This window comes from Balaenoptera acutorostrata, chromosome 20, assembly GCF_949987535.1.
Source record: "Balaenoptera acutorostrata chromosome 20, mBalAcu1.1, whole genome shotgun sequence".
NCBI lineage: Eukaryota > Metazoa > Chordata > Mammalia > Artiodactyla > Balaenopteridae > Balaenoptera > Balaenoptera acutorostrata.
Genome location: NC_080083.1, coordinates 23,382,135 through 23,407,958, shown reverse-complemented (window position 1 = coordinate 23,407,958; position 25,824 = coordinate 23,382,135). Strand labels below are relative to the sequence as shown.

General features: G+C 38.3%; 1 protein-coding gene across 1 annotated transcript in view; it reads left to right on the top strand.

The window, feature by feature from the left end:
- APPBP2 (amyloid beta precursor protein binding protein 2) overlaps nucleotides 1-25,824 on the top strand; it is a 71,536-nt gene that overhangs the window by 34,377 nt on the left and 11,335 nt on the right. Inside the window, exons 4-8 of the mRNA XM_007190266.3 lie at nucleotides 3,795-3,918; nucleotides 19,463-19,631; nucleotides 23,762-23,851; nucleotides 25,405-25,472; nucleotides 25,553-25,658. Of these exons, the coding sequence (XP_007190328.1) occupies nucleotides 3,795-3,918; nucleotides 19,463-19,631; nucleotides 23,762-23,851; nucleotides 25,405-25,472; nucleotides 25,553-25,658 (557 nt within the window). The remainder of the gene's footprint in view (nucleotides 1-3,794; nucleotides 3,919-19,462; nucleotides 19,632-23,761; nucleotides 23,852-25,404; nucleotides 25,473-25,552; nucleotides 25,659-25,824) is intronic.

Sequence of the window (25,824 nt, the reverse complement as noted above, 5' to 3'; positions counted from 1 at the left end):
CTTCATTGCGGTGCACAGGCTTCTCATTGTGGTGGATTCTCTTGTTGTGGAGCACAGGCGGAAGGCACGCAGACTTCAGTAGTTATGACACACAGGCTCAGTAGTTGTGGCTCATGGGCTTAGTTACTCCACAACATGTGGGATCTTCCCGGACCAGGGCTCGAACCTGTGTGCCATGCATTGGCAGGCAGATTGTTAACCACTGCGCCACCAGGGAAGCCCTACCTTTCATTTTTGTAGACAGCATATATATGGGTCTTGTTTTTGTATCCATTCAGCCAGTCTATGTCTTGGTTGGGGCATTTAATCCATTCACGTTTAAGGTAATTATCGATATGTATGTTCCTATGACCATTTTCTTAATTGTTTTGGGTTTGTTTTTGTAGGTCCTTTTCTTCTCTTGTGTTTCCCACTTAGAGAAGTTCCTTTAGCATTTGTTGTAGAGCTGGTTTGGTGGTGCTGAATTCTCTTAGCTTTTGCTTGTCTGTAAAGCTTTTGATTTCTCCATCAAATCTAAATGAGATCCTTGCTGGGTAGAGTAATCTTGGTTGTAGGTTCTTCCCTTTCATCACTTTAAGTATATCATGCCACTCCCTTCTGGCTTGCAGAGTTTCTGCTGAGAAATCAGCTGTTAACCTTATGGGAGTTCCCTTGTATGTTATTTGTCGTTTTTCCCTTGCTGCTTTCAGTAATTTTTCTTTGTCTTTAATTTTTGCCACTTTGATTACTATGTGTCTCGGCGTGTTTCTCCTTGGGTTTATTCTGTATGGGACTCTCTGCGCTTCCTGGACTTGGGTGGCTATTTCCTTTCCCATGTTAGGGAAGTTTTCGACTATAATCTCTTCAAATATTTTCTCTGGTCCTTTCTCTCTCTCTTCTCCTTCTGGGACCCCTATAATGCGAATGTTGTTGCGTTTAATGTTGTCCCAGAGGTCTCTTAGGCTGTCTTCATTTCTTTTTATTCTTTTTTCTTTAGTCTGTTCCGCAGCAGTGAATTCCACCATTCTGTCTTCCAGGTCACTTATCCGTTCTTCTGCCTCAGTTATTCTGCTATTGATTCCTTCTAGTGTAGTTTTCATTTCAGTTATTGTATTGGTCATCTCTGTTTGTTTGTTCTTTAATTCTTCTAGGTCTTTGTTAATCATTTCTTGCATCTTCTCAATCTTTGCCTCCATTCTTATTCCGGGGTCCTGGATCATCTTCACTATCATTATTCTGAATTCTTTTTCTGGAAGGTTGCCTATCTCCACTTCATTTAGTTGTTTTTCTGGGGTTTTTTCTTGTTCCTTCATCTGGTACATAGCCCTCTGCCTTTTCATCTTCTCTGTCTTTCTGTAACTGTGGTTTTTGGTCCACAGGCTGCAGGATTGTCGCCCTACCTTTCATTTTTAACTTCTCACATTAATGTGTGTGTGTGCGCATGTTTTCTCTCTCTCTCTATCTTTGGCACGTGCACATTTACTTTCTTTGCCAAGTTTTCATGATCATTTCCTTCAGTATTAGGAAAAAAGTTTTTTTTTGTAGTGGTCATAGAGGGTTTGCTTGGAGGAACTTAACATTCTTTTCCGAAAAGAACCCTCAGCATTTATCCTTTGGTAGTCCTGTGGAATATAAATTGCAACAAAGAATTGTGACTAAAGAATGTCTCTTAATAGAGTGTTTGTGACCTAGATGAATGTTAATATTGACATCCATTTAGTCCTAGGTGGTCATGTAAAAATCTATGTGGGAGATGTTTAGTATCAAGGAAGATGAAAGGCAGGAAAGCTAATGTTCATTGAGATCCTCTGTTGTCTCTTCACTTGTACCAGTCTGGCCACTGTAAGGAGCCAGATCGAACAAGTATCTTGGAGTTAGAACCAACTCCTAACAGATTCAGTTATATTATTAGTCTTGATCCTAAAATTACCAAAACAGTGAAAAAACTTCATACCAGAAGTATACATGATGGAAACTGTTAAAAAATAACAGCTTTATTGAGATATAATTCACATACCGTACAGTGCACCCATTTAAAGTATATAATTTAAAGGTCTTTAGTATATTTACAGCGTTCAGTCCCTGGTCAGGGAACTAAGATCCCACAAGCCGCATGGCATGGCCAAAAGAAAAAAAAAAAAAGAAGCTTGAGGAGGTGCCTCGCAGAGCTGGGATGCTGCTTGCCTGGTACAGGTGCCTCAGAGTTCTAAGAAGGGAGCTCGTGGGTCTAGAATCTCGACCTCTAGGAGGGACACCTGACTGGCTGGTATTAATGTCTCTCTGATGGGGTGCTGTGAATCAGGTTCTGTAAGTGTTGGAAAACTGCAGCTGGAATTGGCTTACTGAGATGAATTGCCACTGCCAGAGTAAAGAAACATTACCCTGGGACACTGCTGTGAGCAGGGGCGTTGCTGGCAGAAACTGGAAGCTATCGGGGAGTGTCTCTTACTTTTCCAGTCTTACAGCCTTTCTCTCTAGTGCCTTCTTTGGTAGAGACTACTAGGGAGCCAGCTGGCAGAGGAGAAATGTGGTTATAGAGTCCTAGCCCAGCATCATAAAACAGTCTAGAAGGGTTGGTTTGAAGCTGAGAGATAATAGCCTAATAACCCAGCACAGTGCACAGTATGTTGAGATAATGAGTAGGAGGTTGCTTCATATGAATATTATAATCTCATTATTCCAGTCATTCAGTGAGGACCCTAAAATGTCATATTTGGGGGGATAAAAAAGTGTTCTAAAGCACACTTCTCTCCAGTTAAAGTATTTGTTTCATTTCATATAGCTTTAATTAAACATGAAACACCAGTCTGAGCAAAATATATTTTTTCTTGACCCAGATACTATTGACACTATTAAGATTAGTTGACACTATCAAAAAGTGATTAAACTATTAGGAAGGGGTCAAGAGGCTCTAAAAAGATGGACAGTATCCTAAGGAAATGATGCCCAGATGCCCCATGCATTACAACTGTTGGAGGACAGCAGTTTAATTTTTTGCTAAAAAAAATTTAAGATGAGCAAGCACTACTGTCTCTTTTATCTGTGTATCCTCTATGATGTGCTGTTATGCTAAGAAGATTAAGTTTATTCAGATGTCTTTATCCTCTTTGGGATTGGGTATGGAGAGATTGGAAAGTTATGTTTACCCTGCATGATGAAAATGTTAGACAAATCACTAAATATGTGGCTAATTAGCTGGAAAATGTCAACTCTTAGGCGATGAAGTACTTAGAGGGCTAAAACTCTTGACTCCAGGGACTTCCCTGGTGGCACAGCGGTTAAGAATCCGACTGCCAAGGCAGGGGACACGGGTTTGATCCCTGGTCGGGGAAGATCCCACATGCCACTGAGCAACTAAGCCCGTGCACCACAGCTACTGAACCCGCATGCCACAGCTACTGAAGCCCGCGCACCTAAAGCCTGTGCTCCACAGCAAGAGAAGCCACCGCAACAAGAAGCCCGCACACCGCAACAAGAAGCCCGCACACCGCAACAAGAAGCCCGCGCACCGCAACGAAGAGTAGTGCCCGCTCGCCGCAACTAGAGAAAGCCCACGTGCAGCAATGAAGACCCAATGCAGCCAAAAGTAAAAAACAAAACAAAAACTCTTGACTCCTTATTCAGGGTCTCAACTTCGATCTAATTTCCCTAGTTTGAAAGTTCCTTTTTTTTTTAAAATTTCACAATTAGTATCTTTGTTTCAGACTAAACAGAGGTTTTTTTCATTTTAGGTAATAATCATTGTAAGCATGTCATTTTAGCTTTCAAGTGATTTATTAAATTATCTAAAGTTTTTGGTTTTTCTTGTCCCTTAGGTGGCTTTCTTTCAGATGCAGGCTGGTACAGTGATGCTGAGAAAGTTTTCCTGTCTTGCCTCCAGTTGTGTACTCTACATGATGAGATGCTTCATTGGTTTCGTGCAGTAGAATGTTGTGTGAGGTAAGTTGGAACAGTCCTTTAATTACATGCTGTAATGGTATTAGTGGCTTTTTTTTAAAATTTATTTATTTATTTTAGGCTGTGCTGGGTCTTTGTTGCTGCACGCAGGCTTTCTCTAGTGCAGTGAGCGGGGGCTACTCTTCGTTGCGGTGTGTGGGCTTCTCCTTGCGGTGGCTTCTCTTGTTGTGGAGCACGGGCTTCAGTAGTTGTGGCATGCGAGCTCAGTTGTGGCACACGGGTTTAGTTGCTCCGTGGCATGTGGGATCTTCCTGGACCAGGGGTCGAACCCGTGTCCCCTGCATTGGCAGGCAGATTCTTGACCACTGTGCCCTGAGGGAAGTCCCTTCTTGGGTTTTTTTTGTGTGTGTGTGTGTGTTTTGTTTTGTTTTTACTGTGCTCCGTTTACTTTTCTGGAATTGTACATAACCTGATTAATATTTTACTTCTTTTTTTTTTTTTTTTTTTTTTTTTTTTTTTTATAAATTTATTTATTTATTTTTGGCTGTGTTGGATCTTCGTTTCTGTGTGAGGGCTTCCTCCAGTTGCGGCGAGCAGGATCCACTCTTCATCGCGGTGCGCGGGCCTCTCACTGTTGCGGCCTCTCCCGTTGCGGAGCACAGGCTCCAGACGCGCATGCTCAGTAGTTGTGGCTCACGGGCTTAGTTGCTCCGCGGCATGTGGGATCCTCCCAGAGCAGGGCTCGAACGCATGTCTCCTGCATTGGCAGGCAGATTCCCAACCACTGCGCCACCAGGGAAGCCCAATATTTTACTTCTAAATAACCTTTTTTTTTTTTTTAAATCTTTATTATTTATTTGGCTGCATGGGGTCTTAGTTGCGGCACACAGGAATCTTCGTTGCTGCTTCCGGGATCTTCGTTGAGGTGTGTGGTATCTTTAGTTGTGGCATGTGGGATCTAGTTCCCTGACCAGGGATCGAACCTCGGCCCCCTGCATTGGGAGCGTGGAGTCTTAACCACTGGGCCACCAGCGAAGTCCCTAACCTTTCTTTTTTTTTGATGTGGACTATTTTTAAAGTCTTTTTTGAATTTGTTACAGTATTGCTTCTGTTTTATGTTTTGGATTATTGGCTGCGAGGCACCTGGGATCTTAGCTCCCTGACCAGGGATTGAACCCACACCCCTGCATTGGAAGGCGAAGTCTTAACCACTGGACAGCCAGGGAAGTCCCCCTAACCTTTCTTTAAAATACATTTTTTAACAGATGTACTTAAATGAAAGGCAAACAAATCCAGAAGTAACTCTTTGATTTTACTGTCTTTATTTTTTTAATATATGTAACATTTAGTTTTAGGTATTTTCACGTAGGTTTTCTCTCTGTCCCCCCCATTTGATTTGACATTTCTTAAAAAGAATTTTTTTATGAAACTAAAGGGAAATCGAAATAAAGTTTAAAAAATAACAGAATAATTCTTTGTCTTAAGTTAACTAGAATCTGGTCAGTTTACTGAATTTATAGTCTTCTATTTTTATTGAATAAGGGGTCGTATTTTTTTTGTACCTTAGAGATAAGTTAATTAAATCTGCACCTCTTCAGAGCTTGAATACAGGTTCTCCTATATAAAACCATTGTTGATTTATGCTACCATTGACTAAAGCTCTCTCTGCTCAATCTTTTGAGGTTATTACCCTGTTTTATACACGGCTTACCTGTGTTAGACAAACATTCAAATCCTGAAGTTAATTTTATAATGTGCAAACTTAATTATAAATAATATTTTAGAAGCTTAGGATAATTTCCCACAGATATTTATGATAAATTATAGTAACACTTGTGTGCAGAAACTATAAAAGGATTGGTATTGGGCCTGTAATTTGTAGTACTGATAATCTGTGTCATCTTTCCTCCCCACTTCTGCCTATCCTAGGAATAGAAAACTAGACTATCTTATAGGGATTTTAGGGGCTAGCTAAATGTTTCTTTGTGTATGAACTAGTTAATTTAGAACAGAAAACCCATTTTGTATGATTTCATTGTAGATTGCTCTTTCATTGCAAGCAGTCTTTTGACCAAAAGGTAAAACATTTTCTTCTTGTAAGTGCTTGCTTTTTATGCACAAAGTCAGAAGATTTATTCCATCCAGATAACTAACATTTCTCCTGTCTGATTTTAAGGCTCTTATATAAATTTTGCATTAATATAACCAAAAGATTTAGTTTCTCACAGGACCAGGGCTCCTCTTCTTTTTCCTATTTTGTCATCTTTAGCATGTAGCTCACGTCATTATGTTTGCAAATGCTACGGGCAAGGTGAAGGGCAAAGGGCTCATGCCTGCTGAGTCTGCTTCCTTTTCCTTTCTTTTTTTTTTTTTTTCAGTCAGAAAATATAGCTTTCCCAGAGGCCTAGCCTTATCTTCTTTACTTATTACCTCTCTTTGAAACTGGGAAACTGGGACACATTCTGCACATCCTCCAACCAGTATAAGGTGATCTGGAGAGCAAAACATTTTTAACTGTGCATTTTGCTGCCCCAAATAAACTCATGGGTCTACATTAAGGAAGGAGGAGAGGGGAATATTGGACAGGTAACTGTCAATACTGTGAGTGTTTGGGCTGTTTTCAGAACAAGCACATGTGAATAGGAAAATACCTGTGCCAAGAAACAAAACTATTTATACCAGCTTACTGCCTGTATACCTAGACATCTTGTTCTTAAGAATTTTAAATTTCTTTTTTTTTTTCTTAAAGCAGGAGCTTGTTTTTATTTATTTATGTATTTATTTATTTATTTATTTTTGGCTGTGTTGGGTCTTTAGTTTCTGTGCGAGGGCTTCCTCTAGCTGCGGCGAGCGGGGGCCACTCTTCATCGCGGTGCACGGGCCTCTCACTGTCGCGGCCTCTCGTTGTGGAGCACAGGCTCTAGACGCGCAGGCTCAGTAGTTGTGGCTCACGGGCGTAGTTGCTCCGTGGCATGTGGAATCTTCCCAGACCAGGGCTCGAACCCGTGTCCCCTGCATTGGCAGGCAGATTCTCAACCACTGCGCCACCAGGGAAGACAAGAATTTTAAATTTCAAATTAAAATTTGCTTCTGCACAGCTTTGCTTGCTAAATTCTTGGCCATTACAGACGTAAAGATAATTTTTATTATTACAGTAGTATTTTTTGAAAAAATATTAAATTATTCTTACTTAGCTTTTAATTGATTTGGGAGAGGATTATTTTGGAGAACAAATATTAATGAAATCCTTTAGCCAATCCCAGGAGCTTTGAGCCTAATGTAACAGTGTGTTTTTAACTTTAATAGCACAAAACCAGTTTCTAATCTGGGGCTGGCATGGAAGCAGTATAGAGCAAATGTCAGAGACTCTTCTTCTTAAACCTGGTACCATTTCTCAGTCTTTGTTTTATTCCTTGAAGACTCTGCCTAGTTTCGTTTACCTTACTTGCTTTCTATTTAATAGCTTTGTTTGTTCTGCTCATGTGCGTGTCTATTAGCAAACAAATTGAAAACATACAGAAAACTATGAAGAAGAAAATAAATATTATCTGTAACTCTGCTGCCTAGAAATAACCACAATTATTATTTTGGGGATTTTAAGTGAAAAATGGAACTTCCTGAACTGGAGGGAAAAGACTTGAATCTAGATTGAAAAAGAACCTTGAGCCCGAAGCAGGTGAATTTCTTGAAATCCAAGGATAAATAGGAGTTAGAAGCTAAGAGACAAGAGCAGTATCTCAATTACTGAGAAAATACTACACTTCACAAACTTTTAGGATAAAATTCAAATTTTTCAAATATGTAGATACCAAATATACCTCCAGGTACTTTATCTGAGGAAAATAGTCAAGGAATATCTCTAACCAAATAAAAGTTCAATAGTAACAAATCTCAAGACAGGGGAAGATGGTGTAGAAACAGTGGTAAACAGTGAATATTGTAATATGTAGTTAGACATAATGGAGTGGAAAGAATGAAGAACAAATTGTGAATTTGTAATATGTCTTATGTAAGGATTTTTTTTCAAACTGGAAATGAAAGGGAAATTTTAGAAATAACAAGACAAATTCTCAGTTACCACATACTATTAAATGTAAGATAAGTTTGTTTGTGTTTTTTCCACCTGAAAATTGAAAAAAGAGTTGCCTTACAAAGTCCCTCATGTTATGTGATGTTCTTTCAAGTCTCTTGTTTTGAAAAATAAAGTACTGTTTGGGAAAGAAATGTTAGCCTGAAACTCAGCCAGTGCCAATACCAGGAAGCTCATAGAGGTCACCTGGCAGAATTTTCTTTTTACAGAAGTAATGGAATTTAACATAATTTAACACAAAATTTAGAATTATTCTAGGGGTCATAACCTTATAGTTGTGTTAGATATCTTTATTAACTGGCTTCTTGAATATTACTTTGAAATGTGATGCATTAAGTGGTTTGGTTGTGGAGATTATGGGTGTCTACTTGTCTTAGGTGGAATGGGAAAGCCCAACTGTCTTAGTACTTTGCAAATGGTTGCTGGTACCTTTGGATAACATTTCTAGGGACATGAAAGCAGACTCAAAAGTGCTGATTTTCAAGCAAGTGAAAATGTTTTACTCTGAAAAACTGTTAGATGACTAAGAAGTAGTTTGGTGATGATGAAGATAAATGTTTTAAGATGCATGTGGATAGTTTGGGTAACATTTCATAAATTATAAGAAGGAGAATTAATTTTTGAAAATTTAGTTTAGATTTTAAATATGTATTTATAACATAACATAAAGATGATTTAAATATTATAAATTTCAAAGTGTTGTCATATATATCCCTAAAACTTGATGTATTCAAGTTGGCAAAAAACCTTTTTGGATGGAAAATTGAGGCTCATGTTATTATGTTCAGGTTGCTTGCTGTTGGGCATATATTACATAATAGCCTATTTTAAAAATACACATTTAGGAAAATGTAGTAGTATAAGAAAGTATTATAAAGGTCTCATCTTGGTAAGGGGAATATGAATGCCTATCATTTAATGTTCAAACATTGTCAGTGCTAGGGAGCGGTATATAATAAATTGACTAATGGAAAAATACGATAGACATTCCAAATTAGAATAGTGGGAGTAGGGGTAAGGATGATTGGAAACTTGTCCAAGGTAGATAGATAAGCAAAGAGAATAGAAGAAATAACTAAGTATGATAACTGAAAAATGTGAAACAATTAAAACCAAATATAACTATGACCATGTAAATGCGCTCAATTCCCCTATCTAGAGACAGCGACTGCCAAGAAGGTTAAAAAATGAAACCCAGGGACTTCCCTGGTGGTCCAGTGGTTAAGAATCTGCCTTCCAATGCAGGGGACGCGGGTTCCATCCCTGATCGGGGAACTAAGATCCCACATGCCGCGGGGCAGCTAAGCCCGCGTTCCTCAACTAGAGAGCCCATGTGCTGCAAACTACAGAGCCCACACGCTCTGGAGCCCACACACTGCAAACGAAAGATCCCACATGCTGCAAGGCAGATCCCACAACTAAGACCCGACACAGCCAAAAATAAAAAAATAAAGCAATTCTTTAAAAAAAAATAAAATAAAATAAATAAAAAATAAAAAATGAAACCCAGCTATATATTGTTAAAAGAAAATACCCCTAGACAATAATATTAACAATAAAAGCAGAATTCAGGATGAAAACCATTAGTTGATACAGAAGGGATATTGACAATAAAATGTACAATCCACAAAAAGGTCATAAACCCATGTATAGCAAATAAGATAGTAGCCCTCTACATAAACACAGCACCCTAAAAATACAAAGAATTTGATTAAAAAGATAATCAGTACAAAGTCAAGTACCTCCAGGATGGGTTAATTCAGAATTCATAGAGGTTATCAGGGAACTAGGTTTTTTCCATCTTCTGGCTCCTCTGTCCCCAGTGGTTGTAAGACTGCTGCTGTGGTTTGAGGTATCACATGCAGATTCCACATTGTCCAGCAGAAGAAAGACCATATTTTATCTCTAATGACAAAGGAGCCTTTCTCAGAAACCACCTAGCTGACGTACCCTTGAGTCTCATTAACCAGAGCTAGGTCATTTGTTGACCTCTGAATCAATCAGTGGCAATCTGAATGGGATCACCATGTTAGGATTGGCTTAAACTAATCATGATTTACTTATGAGTCCTATGAGAAAGGGGTCAGTGCCTAACAAAATCAGGGTTCTGCCAACAAGCATGAGATGGAAAAAATGACTTGGTTAGGGAGCCAGCAGTATCTGCTACATCTCGCAGTGCTTTGCTTCCCCACTTAAAATTAAAACCACACCAGACAGGTATTTCTTAGAAATACACAAGTTACCTAAACTGACCCAAGAAAAAAATTAAAATTCTGAACAAACCTATAACAAAGAGATTGAATCAGTAATCAAAAACCTTCCAAAAAAGAAAAGTCCAAGAGCAGAAGACTTCAGTAGTGAATTGTACCAAACATTAAAAGAAGTTAGGGACTTCCCCGGTGGTCCAGTGGTTAAGAATCTGCCTTCCAATGCAGGGGACCTGGGTTCGATCCCTGGTCGAGGAACTAAGATCCCACGTGCTGTGGGGCAGCTAAGCCTGAGCACAGCTAGAGAGAAGCCCGTGTGCTGCAACAAAGAGCCCTTTTGCCGCAACAAAAGATCCCGCCGCCACAATGAAGATTGTGCATGCTGCAACTAAGACCCGATGCAGCCAAATAAATACATATTTTTAAAAAGAATTAGCACCAATTCTTCTCAAAGTCTTCAAAAAAATCAAGAGGAAGGAACACTTCCTAACTTACTCTATTAGGCCAGCATTAACCTATATCAAAACCAGAAAAAAGACATGAGAAGAAAAAAGAAAAGAAAATTACAGACTAATGTCTCCTGTCAATATAAATGCAGAAAGTCTCAACAAAATACTAGCAAATTGGATGCAATAGAATATAGAAGGATTATGCACCATTACTAAGTGGGATTTATCCCAGGAACGCAGAGGTGATTCAACGTAAGAAAATTAATGCAGTACACCACATTAGTAGAATGAAGGATGAAAACCATGATCATCTCAATTGACACAAAAGACATTTGACAAAATCCAGCACCTTTTCATGATAGAAACATTCAGAAAACTAGGAATAGAGGAACCTTCCTTAATATGATAAAAGGCATTTATGAAAAACCCACAGCTAACATTATATTCAAATCTTCCTCCCTGAGATCAAGAACATGACAAGGATGTCTGCTTTCACTACTACTATTCATCTTTGTCCTGAAAGTTCTAGCCAAAGCAATTAGACAAAAATAAAATAAAATAAAATGCATCCATGTTGGAAAGAAAGAAGTAAAACTATCTCTGTTCACAGGTGAATTGGAATTCACTAATATTAAAAACTTTTGTACATCAGAGGACATTATCAGGAAAGTGAAAAGACAGCCTATGGAATAGGAGAAATATTTGTAAATCATATATCAAATAAGGGTCTAGTATCCAAAATATTTCAAGTACTACAATTCAACAACAACAATCAACACAATTAAAAAATGGGTAAGGGATTTGAATAGACATTTCTCCAAAGAAGATATATAAATGGCCAATAAGCAGCATTTGTCATTAGGGAAATGCAAATCAAAGACAATGAAATACCACTTCACATCTGCCAGTTTGGCTGTAATGTAAGAAAGAAAAGAAAAGAAAACGAAAGGGGCGGGGAGGAAGGAAGGAAGGAGGAAAAAGAGAGAGGGGGAGGGAAGGGAGAGCAAAGAAGGAAGGGAGGGAAGGAAGAAACAAAATAAGTGTTAATAGGAATGTGGAGAAATTGGAATCCTCATGCATTGCTAATGGGAATGTAAAATGGAGCAGCTGCTATAGAATAGTTTGGTGGTTCCTTAAAAAGCTGAGCAAAAAAAATTACCATATGACCCAGCCGTTTCAGTCCTAGGTATATATATCACAAAGAATTGAAAACTGGGACACAAACAGATACCTGTGTGTTAGTGTTCATTGCAGAATATTTCACATTAGCCAAAAGGTGGAAATGACCCAAGTATCCATCGACAAAAGAACCCTTAAACAACGTGGGTTTGAACAGTGAGTGTCCACTTAATACATGGATTTTTTTTTTTCCAGTACATACATACTACAGTACTACACAGTCTACTCTTGGTTGAATCCACAGATACAAAGGGCTGACTGTAAAGTTATATGTGGATTTTTTTTTTACTGCCCTGGAGGGTCAGTGTCCCTAACCCCCTCGCCACGTTGTTCAAGGGTCAACTGTATATACAGTGGAATATTATTCAGCCAGTTTTGATGTATGCTACAACATAGGTGAATTTTGAAAGTAATATTCTAAGTGAAATAAGACAGATATATAAAGACAAATACTGTATGATTTTACTTAAATACCTAGAATAGACAAATTGATAGAAACGAGAAATTAAAGGTTACCAGGAGCTGGGGGGTGTAAGGAGATAATGGGAAGCTATTGTATATTATAGTGTCTGTCTGGGGTGATGAAAAGTTATGGAAATGCATGGTGGTGATGATTGTAAACATGGTAAATATAATGAATACCACCAAGCTGTACATTTAAAAATGGTTAATATGACAAATTTCATGTTATACATTTCACCACAATTTTTTAAAAAGCCCACCAGTCTTTTTTTTTTAATTACCCAACCCTCCCCTTTCAGATTTGTAAAATTCGTAAGTAGATCATAGGAAAATATGCTTGCATAAGCAAGAGAGAGATTTTTTCCTTTGGGTTTACTTTTAAGATTTTATTTTTGTCATGTCTATCTAATGAGGATCTAACTAGTCATCTTGCTCAATCTTATAGTAAATATATTTATAAACTAGTGACCTCTAGATTTGTATATTTTCCACTTCAAACAATGAATAACTTAACTAATTAAATAGTAATTGCTTTTTAAAATTTATTTTTAAAATTTATTTATTTATTTTTGGCTGCACTGGGTTTTCGTTGCTGCGCGCAGGCTTTCTCTAGTTGTGGCGAGCATGGGCTACCCTTCGTTGCAGTGTGCAGGCATCTCATTCAGGTGGCTTTTGTTTCAGAGCACAGGCTCTAGGCATGCAGGCTTCAATAGTTGTGGCTCATGGGCTCTAGATTACAGGCTCAGTAGCTTTGGCACACGGGCTTAGTTGCCCCACGGCATGTGGGATCTTCCCGGACCAGGGATCGAACCCATGTCCCCTGCATTGGCAGGTGAATTCTTAACCACTGCACCACCAGGGAAGTCCCATAGTAATTGCTTTTGATAATAGCTATTGATCAAGTAGCTATGATTTTACATTGTCATAAAAATAAAATACTGTGGGGTTAGAGGTATATGGGAAATCTCTATCTTCTCAGTTTTGCTGTGAATCTAAAACTGCTCTAGAAAATAAAATCTATCTTTAAAAACTATTAAAATAAAATACTGTGCTTACATGGTAGTGCCACATTTGGAGAGCCTTGAGAACCTGCCTTTTTGTTAGGCTGAACGTTGAGGCAAAATTAGATCCTCAGTTGGACCAAAAGTTTTTTGGATCCTGCATCCTGCTCATTGTCAGCCCAGATGGACACACAGATCCTGAAGAGTCTCCATATGTTGAATTTGCCCTTTTGTTTCAATAGATCATCAGCGGAGACTGGAGAAAATATCAAGCTGTGCTTTTCTGGCATAAAACATGTAGTTTGCTACCCCCACCAATTACTAAATAATTTCCAGAAACTAATTTTTAGGCAGAATACCTATAGTGAAGTTTGCTGGAAATGCAGTTCTTAGTATTGTAGAAATGATTGGTGAGCACTGTTCTTTTCATTCTCTAAATTTAACTTTTTTCTTATTCAGCCATTTGGATAACTATCAAATCTGTATTTCTTATACCAATCCTTTTTTTCTCAAGGGTTTTTTTTCTGGACTTTTGTAATATCTTCTGTCCTGGTTGCCTTGCTTCTGCTCTTGGCTTTACTGTAATCCATTCTCCACACTGCAACCAGAGCAATCTTTCTAGAGTTGCTGTTCAGTATGGTAGCCATTAACCATATGTGACTATTTAAATTAACATTATGGAACTTCCCTGGTGGCGCAGTGGTTAACAATATGCTGCCAGTGCAGGGGGCACCGGTTTGAGCCCCGGTCCAGGAAGATCCCACATGCCACGGAGCAACTAAGCCCATGCGCCACAACTACTGAGCCCATGTGCCACAGCTACTGAAGCCCACGTACCTAGAGCCCGTGCTCCACAACAAGAGAAGCCACTGCAATGAGAAGCCCGTGCACCGCAACAAAGAGTAGACCCCGCTTGCCACAATTAAAGAAAGCCTGCACACAGCAACGAAGACACAATGCAACCAAAAATAAATAAATAAATTTTAAAAATTAAAAAAAAATTAATTAACATTAAAAATTTAAAGTCAGTCCTCAGTCACACTAGGCAGATTTCAGATACTCAGTAGCCGCTTGTGGCTACCAAATTGAGCAGAGCAGGTATAGAACATTTCAGGAAGTTCTATTAGATAGTGTTGTTCTACAGCATAAATCAAGTAATCTCACTTTTGCAACCAAAATGACTTACCATGGCCAGTAAGACCCTATAAAAATCTTTCTTTTCTCTACTTTCTCATCTCTCTTTATATAATCTGTTATTCAAAATACTCCAGACGGGCTTCCCTGGTGGCGTAGTGGTTGGGAGTCCGCCTGCCAATGCAGGGGACACGGGTTCCATCCCTAACCCGGGGGGATCCCACATGCCGCGGAGCAGCTAAGCCCATGAGCCACAGCTACTGAGGCCCGTGTGCCTGGAGCCCGTGCTCTGCAGCGGGAGGGGCCACCGCGGTGAGAGGCCTGTGTACGGCAACGGAGAGTGGCCCCCGCTCGCTGCAACTGGAGAAAGCCCGTGCACAGCAACGAAGACCCAACACAGCCAAAATTTTAAATAAATAAATAAATAAATTTATTTTAAAAGAAATACTCCAGACACATTGGCCTTATTATTGTTCTTTGATTATGCCAGATTTTTTTCCCCTTTCTCAGGGCTTTTGCACTCGTTATTCCTTCTTTTTGGAACATGCTTCCCCCAGATCTGCACATGATTGCTTCTTCATCATTAAGTGTCAACTCAAATGTTACCTCCGCAAGAGAATTCTTCCCTGTCTACCCTAAGCCCTTCCTTTAAGAAGGCTTTGATCATATCACCCTATTTTTATCATCTTCATAGCATTTATCTTTGTCTTAATTGGTGTGTGTCTGCCTAATACACTTTTCCCCACTAAAGTGAAGCTTTTTTTTTCTTCCAGCTTTATTGAGATATAATTGACATATAGCACTGTGTAAGTTTAAGGTGTACAACAAAATGATATGACTTAGATACATTGTGAAATGATTATCACAAGTTTAGTGAGCATCTATCATCTCATACAGGTACAAAATTAAAGAAATAGGAAAAAATTTTTTCCTTGTGATGAAAATTCTTAAGATTTACTCTTCACAACTTTCATATATAACATACAGTAGTGTTAATTTATCATGTTATAAATTATATCCCTAGTACTTATTTATCTTATAACTGGAAGTTTGTACTTTTTGTCTACCTTCGTCCAATTCCCCCTCCCCCCACCTCTTACCTTTGTTAATCACAAATCTGATCTCTTTTTCCATGAGTTTGTTTTTGATGTATAATTGACCTACAACACTGTGTTAGTTCCTGTTACACAACATAGTGATTCGATATTTCTATACAACTCAAATGATCACCAGATAAGTCTAGTTATGATGTGTCACCATACAAAGATGTTACAGTTATTGACTGTATTCCCCGTACTGCACATTTCATACCTGTGACTCATCTATTTTGCAGCTGGAAGTTTGTACCTCTTAATCTCCCTCACCTATTTCTTTCCCTACCCCCTTCCCCTCTGGTAACCACCTCTTCATTCTCTTTGTAACTCTGTTTCTGTTTTGTTATGTTCATTTGTTTTGTTTTTTAGATTCCACCTATAAGTGAAGTCATACAGTGTTTGTCTTTCTCTGTCTGACTTATTTCACTTAGCATAATACCCTCTGGTTCCATCCATGTTGTCATAGATGGCAAGGTTTCATTCTTTTTTATGGCTAATATTCCATTGTGTGTATATACCACATCTTCTTTATCCATTATCTATTGACGGGCACTTAGGTAGCTTCCATGTTTTGGCTGTCGTAAATAATGCCGCAATGAGCATAGGGGTGCATATATCTTTTCTAATTAGTGTTTTTGTTTTCTTCGGGTAAATACCCAGGATCTTTGCCCATTTTTTAATCGGGTTGTTTGTTTTGTTGATGTTGAGTTGTATGGGTTCTTTGTATATTTTGGATGTTAACCCCTTACCAGATATATTGTTTGCAAGTATCCTCTCCCATTCAGTAGGTGGCCTTTTTGGGCTTTTGACAGTTTTCCTTGCTGTGCAAAAGCTTTGTAGCTTGATGTGGTCCCATTTGTCTACTCTTGATTTTGTTTCCCTTGGCTGAGGAGATATATCCAAAACAAAAATTACTAAGACTGATGTCAGAGAGCTTACTACCTGTGTTTTCTTCTAGAAGTTTTATGGTTTCAGGACTTAACACTTAAGCCTTTAATCCATTTTGAATTTATTTTTTATGGTATAAGCAAGTAGTCCAGTTTGATTCTTTTGCATGTAGCTGTCCAGTTTTCTCAACACCATTTATTGAAGAGGCTGTCTTTCCCCCATTGTACAGTGCCTCCGTTATTAGAATGAAGCTTCTTATGGTCATGGATTCTTTCTCTCCTGTTTGCCACTATATCCCTTGCACCTAGAGAAATAGAAATGACTGGCACATATAGGTGTTCAGTCAATACTTGACTATGAGAGTCTCTGAAAACTTTATCATCTGAAGTACATATTTCTTTTTACTATAATCTTTTACTAGATTTCACTTTTTTTTTATAGTGACAGAAATCATTGCAGACTGCGTGGTCATTAGATCAGCAATTTGACTCTCAAGTGATATTGTCTCTTTATTCTGTATGAGTATACTTACTTTAGCATGAAAAGTTGCCTGTATACAAAACATTTTTTCTACTTTTATATTTCTGCTTTAAAATATAAATCTAATCAACTCACCATTCTAGAGTTGCCTGATAATTATATATATTTCTTCTTTTTTTTTTTTTTTTTAATTTTATAGCTACTTTATTTATTTATTTCTTTATTTTTGGCTGTGTTGGGTCTTCGGTTCGTGCGAGGGCTTTCTCTAGTTACGGCAAGTGGGGGCCACTCTTCATCGTGGTGCAGGGACCGCTCTTCATCGCGGTGCGCGGGCCTCTCACTATCGCGGCCCCTCCCGTTGCGGGGCACAGGCTCCAGACGCGCAGGCTCAGTAGTTGTGGCTCACGGGCCCAGCTGCTCCGTGGCATGTGGGATCTTCCCAGACCAGGGCTCGAACCCGTGTCCCCTGCATTAGCAGGCAGATTCTCAACCACTGCGCCACCAGGGAAGCCCCTATATTTCTTCTTTAAGTTGAAATTTTGTAATATGAAAGATACTCCATTCAGATTTTTTTGGGCCGCACTGGGTCTTTGTTGTGGTGTGTAGATTCTTCTTCATTGCGGCGTGCGGGCTTCTCTGGTTGTGGTGCGTGGGCTCAGTAGTTGTGGTGTGCAGGCTCTCTGGTTGTGGCACTCGGGGTCCAGAGCGCTCGGGCTCAGTAGTTGTGGCGTGCGGGCTTAGTTACCCTGCGGCATGTGGGATCTTAGTTCCCCGACCAGGGATCGAACCCAGGTCCCCTGCATTGGAAGTCTGATTCTTAATCACTGGGCCACCAGGGAAGTCCCCAGAACTTTTTATTAACTTCAATACTGTATTGTTTTATTTGAGGGTTTTAGTCTTTTCTAAAAGCAGATAACTGTATTGTGAGTGTTGGGAGGACACACAGTGGCATTGTGTAATATTTGCCACCTTATTGAATAGTACTGATAATTTAAAATTACTCTCTTTTAGAATAGACTGGTGGCTGCCAAGGGGGGAGGGGAGTGGGAGAGGAATGGATTGGGAGTTTGGGATTAGCAGATGCAAACTGGTATATATAGAATGGATAAACAACAGGTCTTACTGTCTAGCACAGGGAACTATATTCAGTATCCTGTGATTAAACCATAATGGACAAGAATATGAAAAAGAATGTATATATATATGTATAACAGAGTCACTTTGCTGTGCAGCAGTAATTAACACAACATTGTAAATCAGCTGGACTTCAATTTTTAAAAAAGTAAATTAAAAGTACTCTCTTTTTTCTCACTGTACAATGGAATGATAGACATCAGAAGATTGTTAGAGTGTTTCTCATCTTGGGTCATTGATCTGTTAATATTTTTGGAATAGATATAAAAATTAGATTTTAAGTATCTGGGTTTTATTTATTACTCCTGAAGAATGCTTCCTAACCTCTTCATACTTGGTTTTCTTTTTTTAATACTTGGTTTTCTTTTAAATTACGTTTATATTTTGTTCCCTCTCAGGGCTGAGCATTTTCAGAAAATTGTCATGATATATGGACATAATGTTTAGCATAATATATGGACATAATGTTTTAGCCAACATTATAATAGATAAATAAATATATGTCCAGTCCTCACTGTGTTCTCCTGTCTTGTATGGTCTATACAGAGGTATAGTCTGTTGCTATCTTGACCTCATTCTGACCTAAAACATTTTACTACTCTTACATATCACTAGATAGCATGGTTTTGGGGCTTCCCTGGTGGTCCAGTGGGTAAGATTCCGCGCTCCCAGTTCGGGGGGTCTAGGTTCGATCCCTAGTTGGGGAACTAGATCCCACATGCATGCTGTAACTATGAGTTCGCATGGCACAACTAAGAGTCCACATGCCGCAACTAAAGATCCCACGTGCCACAACTAAGACCCAGTGCAGCCTAAATAAATAAATGTTAAAAAAACAACAACAACAAACTAGATAGCATGGTTTTACAGATAACTTTGTGTAAAGAATTCTGTATTTTTCCACCATAGAGGATAAAGGTTATAAAAGAAAGAACTGGCAGTACCACTATTTTCAGTGAACTTATCTTACTGGAAAGATAAGTAAAAACAACTTTTATGAAGCAACATAAAATGAGTGGTAACTGATCAAGGGTTGCACGAATATACTAAAAAAAAGAATGGAAAGTAATGGTAGGTAATAGAATTTCATGTTGATTTTTATTGTCTTCATTGTTTTCCAAATTTTTTATAATGAAACTGCATTACTTTGGGATTTGGAACAAAAAGAATTAAGTGATAGATGTAGCACATGGTAAGTGCACAAATACACAAAATATTTAGAGAAGATAAGGAATCAAAGTTGGATGAGATAACCATAGGTAGCTTTCTGGAACGAGCATATACTTTTTTCTGTGCATTAGTCAGTCCCAGCTTCAGCCGGACGGTTGTTTTCCAGTGCTGCCTCATTTCTTCTGTCTCGCGACCTTAACTCATTTGGGTGCTACATAGCGATCAGTAAGAGGTTATCAGTTCTACCATGCTGGAAATAGCTATCACAAATAGAGTAATGTTATTTGTGCTTCTGCAGATTGCTTCATGTGCGAAATGGAAACTGCAAATATCATTTGGGTGAAGAAACATTTAAGTTAGCTCAGACATACATGGATAAACTCTCAAAACATGGCCAGCAAGCAAACAGAGCTGCGCTCTATGGAGAACTGTGTGCACTCCTGTTTGCAAAAAGTCACTATGATGAGGTGAGTGTTTTGAAGAACATTTCACTGTGACCAGTAAGTATCTATAAAACAAAAGATAAATCATATAATGTCATATTTGTTTTAATAGATCTCATTTTGACATATTAGGTTTACTTAAAGCAATATACATTTGTAATGGAATATTTTAAATTAGGCAAAAGGATTATTCTGTAAGATGGATTTTAAACATACATATACAGTTTAGAGCCTGTTTTTGTGTTTGTTTTTAATTTGACCAAATGTATCTCTGCCTAAATTATTTTGAGGGCATGCTCTGTTAAATGAACCTTTAATAGGTGCTTTTTTATTGGATGTGTAGCTCTGGGTGAACTCTCATAACTTGAAGGCATTCGTTTCAGTGGGAACCTAGATTTTATTTATACTTTATTGCATTGTTTTGCTTCTGTTTCTGCATTATGAGAAGGATAGCCTCATTCTTGGCTTTATACTGTTAAATTAAGGCTTTGGTGCTGATGAATACATAGTTGAGAAGTGAGCTGTGTAAGCGTAACTCCTTTATTTATGGAAGAATATCATAGTTACTTTATGCTCTCAGATAGCTGTCATTTAGCTTTCATATTTTAAAATTATCCCTATCTCAATTTTTACCCTGTAATATAAATACATGTATGTTCCATATTTAAAGGAACGTCACCATTAGAAGTGAAACTGGAGAATTCTAGAATAATTGTGAAGTGATGTTTATAATCCCAGTGCTAGGATCATCCTGCTTTTAATATCTAAGAGGTATCATCAAGGAATGCATTTGTTGAATCGTATGGTGAGAGTATAAGTTTTTTAAGGAACTGCCAAACTGTCTGTACCAGTATACATTCCCACCAGCAATGAATGCGAGCTCCTGTTGCTCCATATCCTTGCTAGCATTTGGTGTTGTCAGTGTTTTAGATTTTCGCCATTCTAATAGGCATGCCTCATTGTTTGCATTAACTATTTTTGAAAGCTTAACAATTCATTATAAGATGAGTAAGTTCTGAGGATCTAACGTACAGTGTGGTGACTGTAGTTAATACTGTATTGTGTATTTGAAACTTGCTAAGAGTAGGTCTTAAGTGTGCTCATCACACACAAAAAAGGCAACAGTGTGAGGTGATGGCTGTGTTAATTAGATTGTGACAGTCATTTCACAGTGTATATGTATATCAAGTCATCATGAACACCTTAAATATATACAGTTTTTATTTGTCAGTTATATGTCAGTAAAGTTGGGGGGAAATTTTTTTAAGTCATTAAGTGTACGTGTTAAAATCTAAAATCCTTATCAGCATGCCTGCATTTTCTCAGGAGGTTTATGTAAGTTCTTCCGGTTATTTTTAATGCTGAATTCCTGTGTCTGCTGAACTCGTTCTGTCGATGGATTATTTTGCCGCCCCTTTTATGCAGACTATTCCATAGCTTATTGACCCAGATATAGAATTTGACCCCTTTCTATGATTTTCACATACCAAGAACAAAGAACCCCATTCACAGAGGGCCTTTGTGTGGATAGCCTTTACTAGAAATGAGAATGAAGTAAACAGCAACAGTTCAAGTATTAGAAGTGCCTGCCTTAAAAGTTCTTCTGGGAATTCCCTGGTGGTCCAGTGGTTAGGACTCAGTGCTTTCATTGCCGGGGCCCCAGGTTCAGTCCCTGATTGGGGAGCTAAGATCCCGCAAGCCGCATGGTACGCCCAAAAGAAAAAGAAAAATTCTTCAGGTGCCCCACCATCTTTTTTTTTTTTTTTTTTTTTTAAAGGATTTTCTTATTTATTTATTTATTTATTTATTTATTTATTTTTGGCTGTGTTGGGTCTTCGGTTCGTGCGAGGGCTTTCTCCAGTTGCGGCAAGCGGGGGCCACTCTTCATCGCGGTGCGGGGACCGCTCTTCATCGCGGTGCGCGGGCCTTTCTCTATCGCGGCCCCTCCCGTCGCGGGGCACAGGCTCCAGACGCGCAGGCTCAGCAATTGTGGCTCACGGGCCCAGCTGCTCCGTGGCATGTGGGATCTTCCCAGACCAGGGCTCGAACCCGTGTCCCCTGCATTAGCAGGCAGATTCTCAACCACTGCGCCACCAGGGAAGCCCCGCCCCACCATCTTTTTATCTCTCTGCATATGTCCTCCTCATCTTGGCCATCTCTGTTTCCTCTTTCATTGTTTCTTTTCATCCTCGTTTTTCATACTGCCCTGCATCTTTCTTTCTGTTCTATAAAGTGAGTCATATCTTGCCATTTTCTACTCATGTACTCAGCTCCAGACCCACCTTAATGTGTCCAGACTCACCAATGTATTCAGTGGAAGAAAAGTACCTTTTATTCACCAGTTTCCACTTTCTTTCTTTTTTTTTTTTTAATATTTATTTTAATTTATTTACTTATTTTGGCTGCACTGCGTCTTCATTGCGGCACTCAGGATCCTTGTTGCGGCATGTTTAGTTGCGGCATGCGGGCTCATAGTTGCGGCATGCGGACTCTTAGTTGCCTCATGTGGGATCTAGTTCCCCATCCAGGGATTGAACCCAGGGCCCCTGCATTGGGAGGGCAGAGTCTTACCCACTGGACCACCAGGGAAGTCCCACCAGTTTCCACTTTCTTTACTAGGCAGTTACTGTTTAATTGACAGTTATTTTCTTTCTGAACATTTATTCATGATCATGATAATGTTATTCATGATCTTTGCAACTGGCACATTCATGAGGAATATTTAAGTCTATAGATGTTTCTTGGATAATCTTGATAGTTTATAAATTTGTCATTGTATCTACAGAAAAGTACACAAATCTTGAGGATATATCAATAGTTTGATGAAGTATCACCATATTCTGTTATTAGTCCATGTAGGCTAGGTTATGCTAAGGTAATATCAACCTCCAAACAGCACTGACTTGGAATAATAAAAGTTTATTTCTTGCTCATGCTACATCCCGTCTTGGGATCTCTGTGGCTCTGCCTAACATCACATCTGTGCTTTGTTCAAAACCCTGTGTTGTGGAGCCGCTTCTATCTAGAACATTACCAGCCTTGAGCAGAGGCAGAAACATTATGGGGAAGGGATTACTGGTTCTTAGAGCTTTCTCCCAGAAATGCCACGTTTCACCTCTGCTTATATTTTAATTAATATTTTGGCTAAAGGAACTCACATAACCATTCTCATCTTTAATGTGGAAGGGAAGTTTATCTTTCCCTGAGGAGGGGCAGTAAATATTTTAAAAGCAGTATTACAACTTACCACAGATTTTACCTTCTTATTCTGGAACAAAATCAGCTTATTTAGTATCTTACAAACAAATCAGGTTTTTTGGCCTAAATCGCATCACATATTTCCTTTTTGCATCAAAATTGCTTCTGAATAGCTACATCTTTTAGGTGGAATGGAAGAGATGGAAGCTTACAGAGGAAAACAAATGTTTACTTTCTAATATTTTCAATTTGTTTTCCCCACATTTTTTGTGACCCCTTCATAATATTATTTTGTTTCTTTGAAGCAGGTCTTACTATCTAAAGTAATTTATTTTGCTTTTTTTACCCACTAAGCACTAGGAGACGAAGGACATTTTCTGTTGTGCTCCCCAATAGTTACCTATGTGCCAGCACATTGCCTAGTACTTAATCTCTCTGCACCTTGTTTTCCTATAATAATAGTACGTATCTCAAAGGGGTGTTGTGTCAATTAAATGTGTTAGTGCACATAAAGTGCTTAGAACAATAATTGGCACAAAGTAAGCACTCAACTAAACAAGCAATTAAGATACAAAATAATAAGTGTTACAGTAGGGGAAGGAAAGTACAGGAAACCTAGTCTAGGGCTGAAACCTGAAGGACAACTTAGGTGGTTTAAGGGGTCGGAGGGAGGAGGGGAATGTATTTTAAGGCAGAGGGGACGGTATGTGCAAAGGCTTCTGGGCCACAAAGAACGCGCCTCTGATTTCCTGAATATGTGTCACATATCCAAAGAAAAATGTAACAAACTTACACTTTCAAGAAGACTCAGCCTCTGAGAGAAAATTTTAAGTGTAAATATTTTGTGTGTTCTTATTCAAGTACTTGCAAGCTTGCAGGAAAAATTCATAATCATTTCATTAAATATTGTCAATTTGATATATCACAGGTTTTGCTCTTCTGTAAATATTTTTTAGGCATACAAATGGTGCATTGAGGCAATGAAAGAAATCACAACAGGCTTACCAGTCAAAGTCGTGGTGGATGTTTTAAGACAAGCTTCTAAGGTGAATATAATGTTGAAATTATTAAATGGATTATAGGATTTAGTAAACTTTAAATTTGTGTAAATTAACCTACTATTTAACAAGTTAGGTATTGCATACTCATGGATAACAAAGTCTATTTTCTAAGTTTCTCTGCTCAGTTTTAGAAATCTGGCTTCTATCTTAAACCTTTACAGCAACCTGAATTCCTTATGGCATGGTTGTTTGGGCTTTCGTCACTTTTCTCCTAAAAGATAGCCTGGTAATAAATCTTTTAGTCACAGTATTGGCAGTGTCACAGTGTGATAGCTTTTTTTTTCTTGACTGGGTAGGCAATACTTACTTGATTTTTCCTCTAGTTACTTCTTACTCTGTAAAAAAAAAAATGCATTAAGTCTTTGAAGCCATTTAGTAATATTTAAAAATTGCTGCTTTGGTACACTGAGGCTTTGAAGCATTGATGTACTTTTCAGATATACTCTTTCTACCCAGAGGTTTTTCAGTTTTGAATATTCCATTTTGGTTGGTTTTACTTATGGAAATTTCAATTAGAAGAATTATTCTAAAATTATAGATTTAGAAGAGTTGAAGATTTCTGCGAAATTTATGAAATAAGTCATTTTAGAGCAAGTAAACAGCATAAATATTCAGGTTATTATTAGAGCTAGAAGAGACATTAATATGTTTTTAATTAATTTAAAACATTGAGTATACATTTAATATAAAGACAGCTTAATATATATGCAAGATTTACATTTCTGTATGCAAATAATATTTACAGTTAAAGACTACTGGCTTTCTCATGAATCAAAATATTTTAAGAAGCAATAGAAATACTTGGAATTCTGTGCATTTAAAAGTTATTAGGGCTTCCCTGGTGGCGCAGTGGTTGTGAGTCTGCCTGCCAATGCAGGGCACACGGGTTCGAGCCCTGGTCTGGGAAGATCCCACGTGCCGCGGAGCGGCTGGGCCCGTGGGCCACAATTACTGAGCCTGCGTGTCTGGAGCCTGTGCTCCACAGCAAGAGAGGCCGCGATAATGAGAGGCCCGCGCACCGCGATGAAGAGTGGTCCCCACTTGCCGCAACTGGAGAAAGCCCTCGCGCAGAAACGAAGACCCAACACAGCCATAAATAAAATAAATAAATACATAAATATTAAAAAAAAGTTATTAGATGGAAAACTACAAAATAGTTGTAAGCCACTGTAGAACTGGGATATAAATAAGTACCTTAGAAAATAATACGGTGAACCCTCCCCGCCTCTGTTTTAATAATATGTAAGGATGGGAGTATACCAGCTCTTTAAGGTAACTTTGTTATAACAGGTTTGTTCTGGGTATGACTATCAAAATTTTAAGTTTTGTAATTTTCCAGGATATGTACAGATCTGTTTATAATGGAATTTTCAAATACTTGGAAGGAAAAAAATTACAAATAGAACCATTCTATTTATGTTTGAAGATGCTTTTTTCAACCATTATAGTTTGACTATATCAATATATAAGCCATATGTGTTTCAACACACTAATTAACTGTTTCAGAGTTATTTAACAAATTTTCACTTTATCTTTAGGCTTGTGTTGTAAAACGTGAATTTAAGAAGGCAGAACAGTTAATTAAGCATGCAGTGTATTTGGCACGGTAGGTGATTGTTATTAAAAATACCATTTCAAATTGTTTATTTCTACTTTATATCCTAATAGTTTTGTATCTTTTTATAGGGATCATTTTGGATCCAAACACCCAAAATATTCTGATACACTGCTAGATTATGGGTTCTACTTACTCAATGTAGATAATATCTGTCAGTCTGTTGCAATTTATCAGGTATGTTAATAGTTACACTTTTTTTCTTTCAACCTAAATTGACTTGCTGACCTGTAATTTGTGATGTATAAACCACTATCTAAAAATTACTCTTTCTGAGCCCTTCCTCATATATGGTACTCCATTATTTTACTAAATAATACCTAGAAGGCTTAAAACTTAATGT